This window comes from Zingiber officinale, chromosome 9A (genome assembly GCF_018446385.1).
Source record: "Zingiber officinale cultivar Zhangliang chromosome 9A, Zo_v1.1, whole genome shotgun sequence".
Lineage (NCBI taxonomy): Eukaryota > Viridiplantae > Streptophyta > Magnoliopsida > Zingiberales > Zingiberaceae > Zingiber > Zingiber officinale.
The window spans coordinates 9,168,825-9,185,828 of NC_056002.1; the positions used below are offsets into that span (position 1 = coordinate 9,168,825).

General features: G+C 44.0%; 2 protein-coding genes across 5 annotated transcripts; both read right to left on the reverse strand.

Annotated features, from left to right (window-relative positions):
* Positions 1–515: 515 nt before the first annotated feature.
* LOC122020614 lies at positions 516–1,959 on the reverse strand. Of its 2 annotated transcripts, XM_042578617.1 has the most exons (3): positions 1,700–1,959; positions 1,078–1,539; positions 516–711 (listed from the first exon to the last, which is right to left on the reverse strand). In XM_042578617.1, exons 1-2 carry the CDS (start codon positions 1,956–1,958, stop codon positions 1,091–1,093), a joined length of 708 nt encoding a protein of 235 aa, XP_042434551.1. In that variant the 5' UTR covers position 1,959; the 3' UTR covers positions 516–711; positions 1,078–1,090. The 2 variants fall into 2 exon arrangements, with proteins under 2 accessions (XP_042434551.1, XP_042434550.1); XM_042578616.1 differs by having other exon boundaries at positions 1,078–1,959.
* A 762-nt stretch (positions 1,960–2,721) lies between these two features.
* On the reverse strand, positions 2,722–8,124 carry LOC122018920 (pentatricopeptide repeat-containing protein At4g20740-like). Of its 3 annotated transcripts, none has more exons than XM_042576391.1 (3): positions 5,874–8,124; positions 3,144–3,255; positions 2,722–3,021 (listed from the first exon to the last, which is right to left on the reverse strand). In XM_042576391.1, exon 1 carries the CDS (start codon positions 8,019–8,021, stop codon positions 5,883–5,885), a length of 2,139 nt encoding a protein of 712 aa, XP_042432325.1. In that variant the 5' UTR covers positions 8,022–8,124; the 3' UTR covers positions 2,722–3,021; positions 3,144–3,255; positions 5,874–5,882. The 3 variants fall into 3 exon arrangements, with proteins under 3 accessions (XP_042432325.1, XP_042432324.1, XP_042432323.1); XM_042576390.1 differs by having other exon boundaries at positions 3,144–4,261; XM_042576389.1 differs by having other exon boundaries at positions 3,144–8,124.
* Positions 8,125–17,004: the final 8,880 nt, after the last annotated feature.

Sequence of the window (17,004 nt, forward strand, 5' to 3'; positions counted from 1 at the left end):
CCATCACTAATTACGATGACCAGTAACATATTGATCGCTATATAGCTATGAAAATTTAATTGTCGTCATCAATTTCATCGCTATTAGCTGCTTTTTTATAGTATATTTCCGCTACTTAACTTGTGACTTCAAAATCACACAACAATGATTTTATAGTTTCATATATATACATTTCATATAAAAAGCACAAAGATTAGAAACTATATAATCTTTTCATCATTAGCACTAACATGATCCTGCAGTTTTCAGTTGTCTTAGCAACTCTGATGTCAAACTGATAAAGAGCTTACAACTTCTTGAAAGTGAAGAAAAAAGCTCAGGTTCGTAGATTAGCATTTGTTTTCTCAGTAATTGCGTTCCTATTAGTTTTCACATGGTTAATTTTCTTAATAATTTTGCACAGATGAGCAAAGGAAACCACACTCGGTGGAATGATACTTGACAATCCTCGTCTAACTTCTAAGCTCAACTACTATCATTTACAAGAACATGTAAATGATTCTTAATCGACAAAGTTCTCGATAAGATAATAAAAATATTTATTAATATAAAATGTTTTTTTTTTCCTTTCACAAGATAAACATTGATGTGTTTATTCTCCATCTACAATGTCTCTTATCTGCTGCAGATCTGTTCAAAAATTTACATCCCGCAACGCAAGAGGCAAATTAACAGAAGAGAATTAATGACCAAAATCCGAGATCGATCAACCTGCAAGAACAAACGCGCAGAAGATTAATCAGTAAAAGCTGAAAAAAAATTACATCAATCAATCGAACTAAAAGAAAGTGATGAATTAGTAAAGACGATCACCCGAAAGAAAATCATGTGAACAGGAAATTGATATTAAAATGTCTATTGATGATCAAAGACAAAGGCTTCGAATGGAAGATCAATCGAGATTTAATCAATTTTTTCTAACGATTGTGCCATTTCAATCTTTCAATTTCTTCAAGTTTTCTTGTGATGACATATAAATATAGGGAGGTGTATAGTTCTCTATCTCTCGTGGTTACAACTTACAATTCCATAAGGTTCCTAGAGAGTAGAGAGTGACTTTTTTCCTTGTCTTTTTACCTTGAACTGTTCACTAGTGCCAGTGTCCCAAAGGATGCACGAGATCGTTGCAGGGTTTTGTGGCTCCATGGCCAAGAAGGTGGTAGTGGCCATGGAGGCGAAGCTTCCTGGCCGCGGCGGATGATGCCGTGGGCTTCTCGTACCGATCACAAAACCTAGCAGGCACAGAGTACTGACGGTTGCAGCGATCGGGGGCGGCGATCAAAGGGCGAGAGACGAAGGGCAAAGGGATGGCCGGAGTTGTGGCAGAAGAATTGGAGGAGGGGAAGGATTGCGGGAGGAAGAGGAAGGCTCGGATCTTTAGAGGCGTCGTCCGTTCTCGGCCCGCGTACTCCTCCACGAGGTTGGCGAGGTCGTCGTCGGAGGTAACTGACACAAGGGCGTCCATGTCCTCCGTCGGAAGTTGGCACCGGAGGCTCGCCGTCTTCCACCCGCACAACTGGCTCAGCTTCACCTGCAGCTCTGCAGAGCACCGAAACAGAGCGCGCGCGCACACACCACAGCCCAAATTATACACCATGCACAAATTTCCAACGCTCTTTTCCTTCTTTTGATCGATCCGTCGAGCAGATCGCGGACGCAACAAAAACAAACAATGTTTGAAAGATAAATTAATACCGACCTGTGAAAGAGATAGATCTGGGGACGGAAAGGACGCGGGTGTGGCCGCCGACGTAGCGGAGTTGGCCGTCGGGGCGACGAGGAAGGATCTTTCCGCCGTAGCTACAGAGAAACTTGATCGACGGCGTCGTCTTGGCGGAGATGTCATCGACGCGGCCAAGCGAAGCAGAGGAGGAGACCACCATGATTGGTCGTTCGATTTGTAGGAGAGGCGACGAAACTGAAGAGAAGAGAAGAGAAGAGAAGAGGCGGCTGACCATTCGACTCGATTTGGGAAGTCGGCTGAACCATATATTTATATTGTATAGAAGGTTGTGAAAGAAATCTCAGTATTATTTATTATTCATTAATATTTTGAAAAATAAAAAACGGTTTCTTTGGTTAACTGATGTGAATACTACGTTGGTAACGTATGAGTGACGTGGCAATCATCCCGGCACACGTATGAGTTACGTGGCAATCATCATTTGAGGACGGACGGATTATTGTTCTCATTTTTTTAAAAGTTGGATCATGTATGTTCTCCACGTGTAGATGACATCTTATTTTAATAAATTTTAAAATAAAGGCATCCTTTAATCAAACCCTTTCAATTTTTTATTTTTATTTTTATGTTATAAATTAATAATAATATTACAAATATTATTTAATAAAATTATTTTCAATAGCATTAATTTTAAGATTAAAAAATATAAATTTTAATATCAAGCTTTTAGTTAATTGTTTTATCTTGATTTTTTTCAAAATTTTATTTTAGTTTTCAGATAATAATTTTTATTATTAGGCATGCAAACTCAGATTCGCACAGGTCGCTCTAATCATGACATATACTAAGTGGAGTTTAGGGTTTACCTACTTATTAGAAAAAATTATAATTGAAGTTCGAACTAATTCTTTAATAAATCAAATATGTTATACATCAACATTTTAATCAGTTAAAAACATTTAACTTTTATTTATCTAAAACATTTAAGTAAACTAATAAAATGATAGAATATCACATGGCACAATTTTTCCATGGAGTTAAAGGATGTGCAACAAGGTGGGGATGACGCTGCAGTGTGGCTCTTTTATCCAGCCGAGTTTGCAGATAAGTATCTCCGCTTAATTAATAATTATCTACTAATGGCTGATGCTGGCATCCGATCCATGTAGCAGTTGCATCCATGTGCAAGATAATGAAGTGCGATAGATATGGTTAAAAATTCTTTGGAGGAACAACAGTCCTAGAGCAACATTGATGCTCGGAGGAAACCAAGGGGATGCAGCCAATTCAGCTGTTGAGCTCGAGAATCCCCAACCCCAAGCAGTTCAGAAATGTTCCTGTAGAGTGTGGCCATTTAGCTATTAGTGCCAATAAGAGTAGCCATGCTGAAGCAGTGGGAAGAGGTAGGAAACACAAACAATGATGGGGAAGATAATACAAGTGACAGAGAAGAAGTCACCTAAGAAAATTTAGTAGTTGCACTTTTCCTTTGACTATGTGATTCACCATTTTTCTTCAGTGTCCTCGCTCCATCAAGAACACATTTGGAATCCCATATGACTTCTCCGTTTCTGTAGAAAAGTTGCAAAGCAAAGCAAAGCAGCAATAGTAAGATTATCCAACTGTATTTGGGTAGATGAGCATCTAATACATTTTCCGAAATGCCCTAATGGCTGTTTCTAAGGTTCTGAATTATTACAAAGGCAAAATATAAACACACCTTTTTTTGTCACCGAGACTTTCTATTAGTACACCTTAACAAAGAGGGAGAAAATATGCAGATCCATGATTTATCGGTACAAGGTTCATGATTTCAAACTGAAGGGACAAGACAGAAGCAAGCAAAATGTGGTGCCAAGCAAAGTTACACTCTTACACAACACAAATAATCCCGAGACTGGAACTGGACTTGCTGGAGCTGCTTAACTCCGGAAAGGACAATGTGCCAAAGGAATATTAAAATTCATTTAGGAATTTGTGACGGAGGTTTGTTCGATAATAAGTAGAAACTACACAGGATATACTACAATTAAAATGTTATACTGAAATCTGTAATAAGTTGAACTATCTGGCATATACTCAGCATTGCTTTGTGAGCTCTTATATATTTATTAACAAAATACTTTCCCAGTCTGAGATCCTCTAAAACATTATAAAAGTAGCAAAATACTCTGCTCAGTCTTTAAAGAAAAAGCAAATCCTCTAAAGAAAAAGCATGTATCAAATTGAAATTCAGAGAATGATAAGTAATCAATCCATATTAAACAAAGCTGTCGATGCCAAAATGAAGTTTTCCACTGGAAAAACAACACATCAAATTCATTAATTACCAAAGGAAGTTGAAAAGCCGAGCTTGTGTAGCAAGTAGATAAGGATGGATAATATTAACCTCAGGATAAGAAACATGAATGGAAATTAAATGAAACTTGATAGCATACATCAAAATGAACCATTCTGTAACTCATCACCATATGACAAATAGATTATAATTGTGCTCCTTTCCACTCTGCCAATTGTACCCGAAATCAAAACTAGAAGGCGCAGGCAATGATTACATGTTTTACTACTTCCAGAGAGCTGCCCACGGTGCAGGTAAGGATAAATTAAAAAGTTTTTAAAAACTAAAAATTCAATGAAATTACCAAGAAATGAATTAGAAACAACTAGAAAATTGATGAAAGCACTTAAACTTTGGTCAAATTGAGAGTGGAGATGGATAAAATAGGTTGAAAATTTGTCAAATTAGGTTGATTTAGAACTCAAAGATTTAGCAAACTTTTTGCATCTCCACTTGAATTATAGTAAATGCATACGAGAGGGCGAGAGGATCTTTTTTAGCCACATGAATTTCAATTTCAATTTCTTGACCTCGCCATCGCACGATATTGTCATGAGATCGATAGATCAACTTTGTTATTGCTTGTAAACATCTACTAAACCAAACATGTCATCTATCTCTTTTAGATTTGGCTGTGAGAAATCCACAATGCCATTGTGATTTAAATCCCAAATACGCCATAGAACATGAAGAATTAAATAATAAACTAATTTTATAGAAATAATAATAATACAAAATTCGATACTAACATTTATTAAAATACTGTTTGATTTTACTATTTATTATAATAGATTTTTGTTATTTATTGCTTTCATATTATAGATATTACTTATTAATTTATCAAAGACCCAGTAGATATAGTTTTCCATTTCCTAACAATTCTAAAATATAATTTTGTTATATTACAATAGTAATATCATACCATTAACTTGATAATGGAAATAATATGACATTACTAATATTGTGACAATATACTGTGTATTACTAATCTAATATTCATTATTTATAATATATGATGTTAATTATAATATTTGATAAGACACAATATACCTCTTTGATATGATTTAACACAATATGTCATCACATGTATGAATTCGTTTGAGTTATTTTTTTTAGTGTTTCTGATTCGTCAATCCTACTAATCCAATACAACTAATATTTATGTTCCCTGACCATTTGATCTTGACACCAATACCAATTTTGACAATACATGTGCTTACACAAGTTTTTGTGTTGTGCATGTAAGTTAAATCTAATTACTAAGACAGTGATGCAGTCTGCCCATTGGGAAATTTAGGTACACTTGATCGGGGACTAGCTAGCACCAACCTACTTAAGTCAAAGCTGGGTACTTGGTTGGAATACATTTAGTTATATAGGTGAGTAGAGGAAGTTATTTTCAAGATTTGGATAGATATTTAGTGTGTTGAATCCAAGTTCAGATATTAATAAAATTTTCATGTATTTGATCCATTGTCATCCCTACTCGAGAAGTTTTATTGCACTTTTTGAGTAATTTCTAAATAACTTTAATTCATTTCACTATGAAGTTGTTATATTCTTGTTTTTGGAAGTAAACATACCAAATAGAAGAGGACCAAGAAGGTGAGTTCGGTCTAAAAACATGTGGACACAGTTTGGAGTGTTGTCATGGATTGGTACCAAGATTGTACCACTTAGGATTGATAACAAAAACTGTTACTGATGCCAAAATATTAATTCTCCCAAGAATGCCCTAGCTTATAATTAACACACAACAAAATGTTACAATGATAAAACACTTAAGTATTCCATCAAAAATATAAACAACAAAGTAGACTAAAATATGAAAATATATGAAAAAAAACATACCTGAACCATTTACCTCCGTGTTACTTGTGATTTTATCTTAGATTCATGACCAAAAAACTTCCAGCTAGAGATCACCAAGGCTGCGGTAGCCTTCTTTAGGTGTTCCTTAAGTAACTCCTCATAAACTATAAAGTCTGCCTCTTTGAGGAACTTTCTATCTCTCATTGCTGTTAATACTTTTCTTGCCTCTTCCAAACTAGCATATTTGCAGAAACCATAAATGACAGAACAGTAAATAATATCTTCTAATTGGCAGTTTTGATCAATTATCTCATGCAAAATTTTTATCACTTTCTCTGGACTCTTCATTCTGCAAGTGTTTATAATGGTCAATGAATACTTGAACTCCATAGGACCATTAGTTACATTTCCTAAACAATCTTTGACAAAAGTGATAGCTGTATTGATCTCTCCAATTTTGCATAGCCCTTTCACGAGCAAACAGTAAGCCTCAATACTAGGTGTCCAAGAATTTTCCTTCATTAGGTTGTAACAAGAGCATGCCTCTCTAATATGTCCTTCCTCTATGAAACATGAGATTATTAGAGAATAGGTATTGGAATCTGGTTGAAAAACTTCAGAATGCCTTATTTCATCAAACAGGGCCAATGCATGTTTCACATCTTTGATACTTTGAAGACGTTCAATAAGAATATTATAAATGACAATACTGCAGTGCCCTCTTGCTTTCAATTCTTCAAACACCTCCAGTGCTTTCATTTCTCTATCTGCATTAGTTACGAAGGATGAAAAGAAGTCTGCGATATGATTCAAAATTGACAATTTCAATGCTGCTAACTGATCAACCAATTGAAAAAAGTTTCCCTTGTCACTTGAATCAGCATAAACAGATAGCATAGGGATCACAGTTTCAGAGCTAGGAATGATCCCCTCTTGGATGAGAACTTGAAAAAGCTTATGAGCCTTATCAACTCTACCAACAAGACATAAACCTCTTATCAGGGAATTGTAAATACACAGATCTCCACAGTACCCATCATTGATCATCTCATTCAACAGCTTGCAACCATCCCCAACTCTCCCCTCAGCTACAAACCCCTCGACCAGTGACCCATACACAGCACGGTCAATCACAAACCCCTCTCTCTTTATCTCCAAAAACAGTTCATAGCCTTTCTCAACCCTCCCTGCCTTGGACAAACCTGAAACCATCGTTGAATATGCCATTGCATCAGCCTTGACTCCATCTTTCACCATTTCCTCCCACACCCTCAAACAACCATCCATGTTCCTCTCTGAAACTAGGGCCTTTAGCATTGCAGTGTATGCAAAAACATCCGGCTTGCACAGTTCTGTTCTCATTCGTTCCAGCAGTTGAAAAAGGTCATCCATCCTTCCAGCACGACAAAGTCCCTTAGCAAGGATTGTGAAAGTGATGGCTTCCTCCTGACAGCCATCGACCTTGAGGTCATCGTACACAGAAAGAGCAAGATCAAGATGTCCAGTTGCAACTAAAGCATCCAAGATGCGGTTGTATAGGTGGATACGAGGCTTGACACCAAATTTGCCCCGCATTTTCCGGAATATGCGGAAGATCCGAAGGCCACGACCAGCATCAGCGTGCATTCGTATGAGGATCTCGAGCTGCTTCTCAGATGGTTGTTTCCCCTGGGCGTGCATCAGATCCGGGAGTTGGTCAGCCGCTGCAGGACGTGCGGCGGCATTAAGGGCATAGGCGAGAGCATTATATGAAGCGAAGGAGTGACGGAAACCCTTCTGCTTGCCAGCCCAATGAAAGAATTGGGTGGAGAGGGAGGGATCGATAAGGGGGCGAGAGCGGAGGACTTCGGCGACGAGGTCAGGAGGGAAACGACGAAGCTTTCGCAAATCGGACAAGACTTCGGGGCACCAGCGACGGTGGCGACGGAAGGAGTCGAGAACGTAACGAGCGAGAGGCGAGAGCCGACGGTCGATCGCAGGGACAGAAGGAGAGGGCGGCTTCGGTTGGGTAGGGCAATCGAAGTCCCATTCGCGGAAGTCCGTGGTGGGGAGGACGGCAGTGTCGATGGGGGCGGAAGCGACAACCTTTCGATTCGAGAAGAGGCCGCCGCGGACAACTGGGCGATTCTGTGAGGGCTTACGGTGGCCATAGAAGAAGTACTTCCGGCTGCCAGCGGAGACGGCCATGGTTAATAACCTCCCGCTCAGCGGAGGAAGGCAATGGAGAGGCGTAACCCTCTACGGTGGTGGTTTTTCACCGCATTGCGCCCCCTTCTCACACGATCAACTTATAACCGCGTTCGCTGAAATCTCTGATCATCCAACGGGCATGGTCACTGGATCGAAGGAATTCGAGTCCAAATAATGTGTTTTTAATTGGAGGAATGAATCTAAAATATTTTTTATATATATTATTTAATTTATTTCATCTTATTTTGTTTAAGTTTGCTTGATATTCAAAGCCTTTTGTAATCCATCTTTTTCATGCCAATCTTCAATTTTTATTTTTATTTTTATATAATTGATGTGTTCTATTTTTATTTTTATTTTATATATATTTTTTTATTTTTGCCCATATTTTTTTTTACTTACGTCGATTGAACAATACTTTCGAGGATCATAATTCTCCAGCAATATTTGTGCTATTGACTCTCTGCTTAGAGAGAGAGGATGTCATTAATTCAAGAGGGCGATTGATTCTTTCCTAGGAATAGGAATCGGAATAAAAATTATTGTATTGTGGAATGGGAATATGTATGAATATTGATATCATTCTTAAAAGTAATGTTTAGTTAGTTGCATATTTTCTATCGGAATAAATCAAAATTTTCTTTTTTACCCTTAAAAGAAAATAAGAGAAAAAATTAGATATGAGAGAAAGATGAATGTGAGAGAAAAATATGATGAAAGAGAATGATGAGAGAGAAAATATGATGAAAGAGAAAGTGTGATGAGAAAGTGTGATGAGAGAGAAAATGAGAAAAGAGAGTGTGATAGGAGAGAGCATGATGAAAGAAGATGAGAGAGAAAAGTATGATGGGAGAGGATGAAGAGAGAGAAACTGTAATGAGGAAGAAAAAAGAGGAGAGAGAGTGTGATGGAGAGAGATTGAGGAGAGAGAAAGTATGGTGAGAGATAAAGTATGATGAGAGAGAAAGTGTGACAAGAAAAAAAGAGAATAGTGAGTGTGATGGGAGAAGTTGAGGAAAGAGAAAGTATGATGAGAAAGAAAGTATGATGAGAGAGAAAGTGTGTCGAGGAAAAAAAAGAAGGGAGTGTGACAAGAGAGATTGAGAGAGAAAGTGTAATGAGAGCGAAAATGTGATGAGAAAAAAAGAGAAAAGAGAGTGTGATGGGAGAGATTGAGGAGCGAGAAAGTACGATGAGAGAGGAAATATGATGAGAGAGAAAGTGTAATGAGAAAAAAGAAGAAAGAGGGTGTGATAGGAGAGATTAAGGAGAGAGAAAGTATGATAAAATGATGAGGGAGAAAATATGATGAGAGAGAACAGAGAGAGAAGTGATACGAAAGAAAAAATAAATAAATATATTTTGATATTTGATATTAAGAGAGAAAATTTTAGTTTTAGGTCAAGGGTATTTTTGGAATAAGGAAATATTTTGATTGATGAAAATAGAGTAATGACTCATTGAAGGGGAGGTACATGGGAATGAGTTATTACCCAATTTCAGGGATTCATTCTCTTATTTGTATTCATATTCCTATAATCGAAATATTAACAATGACAATCAATGATTCACATTCCCATTCCCCATTCCTATTCTCCTAAACCAAACACCCAGTTGTCAATCTCATCCTGCTTGCCAGTAAGTTGAAAGCAAAAATGTTGATGGCACGATGACCATTTGTTGAGCTACAACAGAAACAAATGGGGTAATGACGTCGATGCAAGGGAAGTGAGTCCCAACCGGAGTAGCATCTAGGCACATAGGGAGGTGGAATCACGAGCAATGATGGAGAGGAGAATGCAGAAGGAGAAAATTTATCCTCTTAGACAAAATCTAGCATCCAAATCCAACTTTGTAGCAGTTGTACAATGACAAGTGATCTGGTGGTAAGGGGGGCCCGCCCGGTAGGAGGTCAAAGTGATCAACACTCGATAGCCATTTAACCGGAGCGGATTACCTTCCTGATCAGCAGGAGGAATAGCCGACCCAGCATTTCTACAGCTCGGCCTGACGCCGAGTTTCCGACGCTCACGAGGCAAAGCGGGAAGAAATGGAAGCTGAGCGGCCATCCCGCTCAGCTAACAGTAGACACGGCATTCGGCCGAGCGGGCATCCGCCTGGAGGCCGTTAGCAGACAGCCTCCGCCAAGCTCGGGAAAGGTATTAGCCGAGCGGTTCCTTCGCTCGGCCCGGGAAAGGTGCTAGCCAAGCGGTTCCTACGCTCGACCCGGAAAAGGATAAAGGGAGCAGTTGGCGGTATCTTCCTAGAAACTAGTGTCGCCGGCAAGAGTCATGGTCGGCGGCACGGTCAGATAGAGAATCGTACGGGAGAAACTTCCACTGTCATGTCAGAGATATGCTCGTGCTATTAAAGTATGATGTCCAGCATGTTTTTCTGACACATCCATTCCAGGCATGCTTTGAGGAGCGTGCACGCCTCGAGGAGTATGCACGTGCCTCTGGGGAGCCCTATATAAGGACCCCCAGACGTCGATGGAGGTATGCTCACTATTCTACTGTAGCTACATTTCTCATTTCTTCTTCGCTTTACTTCTTTCTGCCGGAGATTTGACTTGAGCGTCGGAGGGTCATCGCCGGGGAACCCCTCCCCGGCTCGACACTGTGTTTGCAGGTTCACGGCGGCAACGGATCTACGTCTTTGGAGTCTTCAACCAGTCAACAGGAGCGCCACGTCCCCAGCGTCCATCGACTCAGCTCTCGGACAGGATCAAATTGGCGCCGTCTGTGGGAACGCACTTGAATCCGAGTCAAGGAGATGGAAAAAGCTGAACGCCCGCACACTGTGACGCTCTCTCAAGAGGAGCTTGACGCGCTCGTACTGGCGCAAGCGGCCAAAATAATATAGTAGCAACAGAAGGTGCAAGCCGAGCGGCTAGCGCAACAAGCAACTTCAGCGTCTGGAGGTCGAGTGGTGCACGAAGACCGGGCAGAACAGCTGTCCATATGGGGTCAAAACAAGGGTCTGACTGGTACCCAGGCTGAGGTGCCGCCCGCCGCAATCTCATTCCATCAGGCATTGTTCCAAACGCCCTCTGAGATCGCGCAAGCAAATCGAGACCGGTCTTCCTCAGACGAAGCCCCTGCTCGGGATGCCAGAAATGGCAAGGCACCCCAATCTAACTCATCTCCCGAGCGGATCAACCGCCAATTCTTCGAGACAATTCTACAGGATCCACTACCATGGCACTACGCACCCTTGGCTATTGGCGAATACAATGGGTCAACTGACTCGAATGACCACCTCGGCAAGTTCGACAATGCTGCAACCCTTCATCAATACATGGAGGGAGTTAAGTGCCGAGTTTTTCTTACAACGCTATCCGGCTCGGCGCAGCGTTGGTTCCAGAGGTTGCCGGACGAATCGATCAGAAGCTTCAAGGACTTTCGAACGATTTTCCTCCACCACTTTGCAAGCAGCCGACGTTATCAGAAGACCCGTGTCAGTTTGTTCGCCATGAAGCAAGGGTAGAGAAAGACTCTTTGGACCTACATTCAACGCTTTAACCAGGCGGTCATGGACATCCCCACGGTCTCGTCCAAGACTATGATGCACGCTTTCACCCAAGGGCTCATTGATGGGGACTTCTTCCGCTCGCTCATCAGGAAGCCGCCCCGTAATTACAACCATATGCTAAAGAAGGCTAGCAAGTATATCAACGTGAAAGAAGCGCAGACGACCCGAAGGAAAGAAGCATCAGAACCGACGGTGCAGGCCGAACGAAGGCCGCCAAACAGTCACCAACCTCCAAGAGGGCCCCGAGCTGATGTGGTGCGACCACATCAGGAGGCAAGGCCATACGCTGTCCAGCACGTGGCGTCCGAATGGCCAAGGCCCAAGAAAAAGGTATGGACTCTTATGTTCTGTACCTTCCATCAATCCACAACCCACAACACCCAAGACTGCCGCGGAGTCCCTGCAGTCACCCAGCCGACTCCCAGGAGTTATCGCCGTCGATCGCCTTCCCCTGAACTACGATACAGGCGGTCGAGTATCAGACGATAAGAGGAGACCAGAAGATTACCCGAGCGGCACCACCATCATCAAGCCAGGAGTGACGACCGCGCCCCGACCCCGCGAGGGTGAGTCGGGCACTCCGCTTGAGAGGAGGAAAACGGAAGCAACGCCGCTCGGGGTGAAATCAACATCATAGTTGGTGGACCGACCAACGGAGACTCCAACCGAGCCCGGAAGTCGTATGCCGGACGACTGGAAATCCATGCTGTAGGATGCAACCAAGAGAGGGCGAATGAACCCGAAATCAGCTTTGGTCCCAAGGATCTCGATGGGATTGAAGTGTTGCACGACGATGCCCTCATCATCCGTGCGGTAATTGCCAACTACACTATTCATCACATATTTATTGACACAGAAAGCTTGGTCAACATCATCTTCAAGAAGGCCTTCGACCAGCTCCAGATCAACTGGGCCGAGTTGCTACCGATGACGACCCCTTTTTACGGGTTCACCGGCAACAAGGTCCAGCCGATCGGTCAGACAAGGTTGGCCATATCACTCGGAGAAGAGCTGCTCTGAAGGACCAGGACCACCACCTTCATCATCATAGACGCCCCATCAGCCTATAACGTCATCCTGGGCTGGCCGACCCTCAACGGATTTCGGGCGGTAATCTCGACCTATTGCCAGAAGATCAAGTTCTCTGTAGAGGACCGGGTCGGGGAAGTCAAAGGAGACCAACTGGTTGCTCGGCGATGCTATGTCGAGATGGTAAAGGCGGAGGCTAAGTCCGCTCGGAAAGCTCCCCGCCACAAGGTAAATGCCATAACTAAAAAACCTCCTACTTTGGTTTATGAAGAGAAAGAAGAGGTGCAAATACACCCTAGCCGGGCGGAGGCAACGACTTTCGTAGCGGCCAACTTGCAAGCTGAGTAGAAGGACGAGCTGATCAGATGTCTTCAGCGAAATCATGATGTCTTCGCCTGGTCCACGCATAAACTGCCCGGTGTCTCCCCAAGCATAGCGTATCATAAGCTTCACGTCCGACCGGATGCAAGGCCGATGAAGCAAAGGAAAAGGAATTTCAGCGCCGAGCAAAATCAGATCATTCGAGCTGAGGTAGAGAAGCTTTTGGAGGCCGGCCATATCAGAGAGGTCCAGTTCCCGAGCTGGCTCGCGAATGTGGTGCTAGTTTCAAAGTCCGACAACAAGTGAAGGGTCTGCATCGACTTTCGAGAGCCCAACAAGGCCTGCCCGAAGGACTTCTACCCACTGCCTAGGATCGACCAGGTAGTGGACTCCACAGCTGGGTGCGAGCTGATATACATGCTGGACGTGTATCAGGGATATCACCAAGTGCCGCTCACCCGGGAGGACCAAGAGAAAGTGAGCTTCATCACAGCAGACGACACCTATTGCTACAACGTGATGCCATTCAGACTAAAGAATGCTGGGGCTACCTACCAAAGGCTAATGAATAAGGTGTTCCAGCAGCAGATCGGACGAAACATGGAAGTATATGTCGACGATATACTCGTTAAGTCTCTCCGAACTGCCGACCTCTGCGCAAACATAGAAGAAACTTGCCAAACGCTCCGCGCATATGGACTCAAGCTGAACCTGAGCAAATGTCTGTTCAGCGCAAAGGGTGGAAAATTCCTCGGTTATATCGTCACCGAGCGGGGCATCGAGGCGAACCCTAGTAAGGTAAAGGCGTTGCAAGACATGTCGCCGCCAAGGAATTTGAAGGAAACTCAGCGCCTCACCGGTCGGATAACTGCCTTATCTCGATTCATCTCCAAGTCTGCCAACCGGAGCCTCCCTTTTTTCAAGATACTGCGTCGAGCTACCAAATTCCAATGGGACAAGGAGTGTGATAAGGCATTTGAAGAACTAAAAGCATATCTGAGTTCTCTTCCTGTATTGGCTAAGCCAGCTGCCAACGAGCCGCTTCGCATTTATTTATTCTCAACCGAGCACATTGTCGGCTCGGTGTTGGTACGGCCGAACGACGAGTAACAACCAGTGTACTTCCTGAGTCATATCTTAAAAGATGCTGAATCCCGCTACACTGGTCTCGAGAAACTTGCCTTTGCGTTGGTGCTCGTCGCTCGGAGGCTTCGACCATACTTCCTCGCGTATACAATCATAGTAATGAGAAACAGCCACTTGGGCCGAGTCCTCCTCAATCCAGAAGCATCCGGACGGCTGATCAAATGGACAACAGAGCTTAGTGAGTTCGACATACAGTATCAGCCCCGAACGGCCATCAAGACACAATCCTTGGCAGACTTTGTCACTAAGGTACAGAATCTCGAGCCAGAGGCCACTTGGAGGATATATGTGGATGGATCGTCCACTCGGCAAGGGAGCGGAGTCGATGTACTACTAATCTCCCCTCAGGAAGAACGGATGCATCTGTCCGTTCGGCTAGAATATCGGGTAACTAATAACAAGGCCGAATACGAAGCGCTCATAGCAGATATGCAAGCCGCTCGGCATGTTGGAGCGATCAGGGTCTTGATTCACTCGGATTCCCAGTTAGCCGCTCAGCAACTCACGGGAACATTTGAGATAAGCAACACTTGACTCAAGCTCTACGTCGAAGCCTTTGAGAGATTAAAATTCAACTTTCGGGAGGTGGTTATTCAAAAGATACCCCGAGCGGAAAATCAAGTGGCAGACGAGCTGGCTAAGCTAGCCAGCTCCATATCGCCTGTTGTCGTATCACAGCTGATCGAGCAGGTATCTTTGGTGGCACACGTCGATCGAAAATTACACCGTCCGATCGGATGGAAACCCACCTGTTGAGAAGGAGAGCAGGAAGATTCATGCTGCTTGGGGATCAACTGTACAAGAAAGCTTTCTCCCGACCCCTATTCAAGTGCGTCGGACCAGAAGACATCGAGTACATTCTACAGGAGGTGCATCAAGGAACTTGCGGAGGACACCCGGCCGGTCGGTCGTTAGCCAGGAAGATACTGCTAGCCGAATATTTTTGGTCAACCCTCCAAGCGGATGCCGCTCGGACAGTGTCCACCTGCCTGTCCTGCCAGAGGTATCACAACCTCCCACACCGACCCACAGAAGAGATGACAACGTCCATAGTATCCTGCCCGTTTGACCAGTGGGGCATGGATATAGTGGGGTCCTTCCCCATAACGACCGACCAACGAAAGTTCCTGCTCGTCGCGGTAGACTACTTCTCCAAATGGGTCAAAGCCGAGCCGATCGCAAGAATAACTGAGCAGATGGTTCAGAACTTCATCTAGCAGCACATCATATGTCGGTTCGGAATCCCGCGTCGGCTCGTCTCCGATAAAGGGAGACAGTTCGTCGGGCAACGTCTCAAAGAATGGCGCGAAGGCTATGGGATTCAGCAGGCCTTCACTTCCGTGGCGTATCCCCAGAGCAACGGACAAGCTGAAGTCGTCAATCGGGAGATTCTACGAATTCTTCGAGTTCAGCTCAACCACGTCAGAGGCAGCTGGGCGGACGAGCTTCCAGGCGTGCTATGGGTAATCCGCACGACCCCAAAGGAGAGGACGGGAGTGATACCATTCCATTTGGTTTATGGAGGCGAAGCAGTCGTCCCTGTTGAAGTTGGAATTGAGTCCGATCGTCTGCAGCAATATAGCGAGAGGAATGCCGAGCGGGGACTCCTAGAGTTGAACTTAGTGGACGAAACACGCACCAAAGCAGCCGTCCGGCTGACGACCTACCAACAGAGAAGGCGCCAAAACTACAACAGGCGGGTAATACCTAGATCTTTTCAGGTCGGCGACTTCGTATGGAAGAAGGTGAAGCCGGTCGAAGATCTCACCAAGCTGGAGGCTCCTTGAGCCGGACCCTTCAAGGTCGTGGGAAAGCTCCGGTCGGGTGCTTATTACCTAGAGGCCGAAGAGGGGCGGAGGCTTGAATGTCCATGGAGTGCAAACCACCTCCAGCCGTACCGAGCTGGGTGAAAGGTGTGCTAATGTAATTTATACCATGTAATCTTCGTTTCTTCTGCATCCTTCGGCTGCAGGATTAAAATCTGAATCAAAGGTTTACAAAGTTATCGCCGAGCAACTGGCCTGCCTCAAAGACCGTCGAGCGGCGACGTTAAACCCTAGAGTCGGAGCGGAGACTATAAAAACCCCGCCTTGAAGACCGTCCAGCGGCGACGTTAAAACCTAGAGTCAGAGCGGCGACTATAAAACCCCTGCCTTAAAGACCGTCGAGCGGCGACGTTAAACCCTAGAGTCGGAGCGGCGAGTATAAAACCCTGCCTAGAAGATTGTCGAGCGGCGACATTAAACCCTAGAGTCGAAGCGGCGACTATAAAAACCCTGCCTTGAAGACCGTCGAGCGGCGACATTAAACCCTAGAGTCGGAGCGACGACTATAAAAACCCCGCCTTGAAGACCATCGAGCGGCGACGTTAAACCCTAGAGTCGGAGCTGCGACTATAAAAACCCCGCCTTGAAGACCGTCGAGTGGCGACGTTAAACCCTAGAGTCAGAGTGGCGACTATAAAACCCCGCCTAGAAGACCGTTGAGCGGCGACGTTAAACCCTAGAGTCGGAGCAGCGACTATAAAAACCCTGCCTTGAAGACTGTCGAGCGACGACGTTAAACCCTAGAGTCAGGCCGGACTATAAAAACCCCGCCTAGAAGACCATCGAGTGACGACGTTAAACCCTAGAGTCGGAGCGACGACTATAAAAACCTCATCTTGAAGACCGTCGAGCGGCGACGTTAAATCCTAGAGTCGGAGCGGCAACTATAAAAACCCCGTCTTGAAAATCGTCGAGCGGCGACGTTAAACCCTAGAGTAGAAGCGGTGACTATAAAAACCCCGCATTGAAGACCGTCGAGCGGCGTCGTTAAACCCTAGAGTCGGAGCGGTGACTATAAAAACTCCGCCTTGAAGATTGTCGAGCGGCGACATTAAATTCTAGAGTCGGAGCGTCGACTATAAAAACCCCGCCTAGAAGACCGTCGAGTGGCGACGTTAAACCCT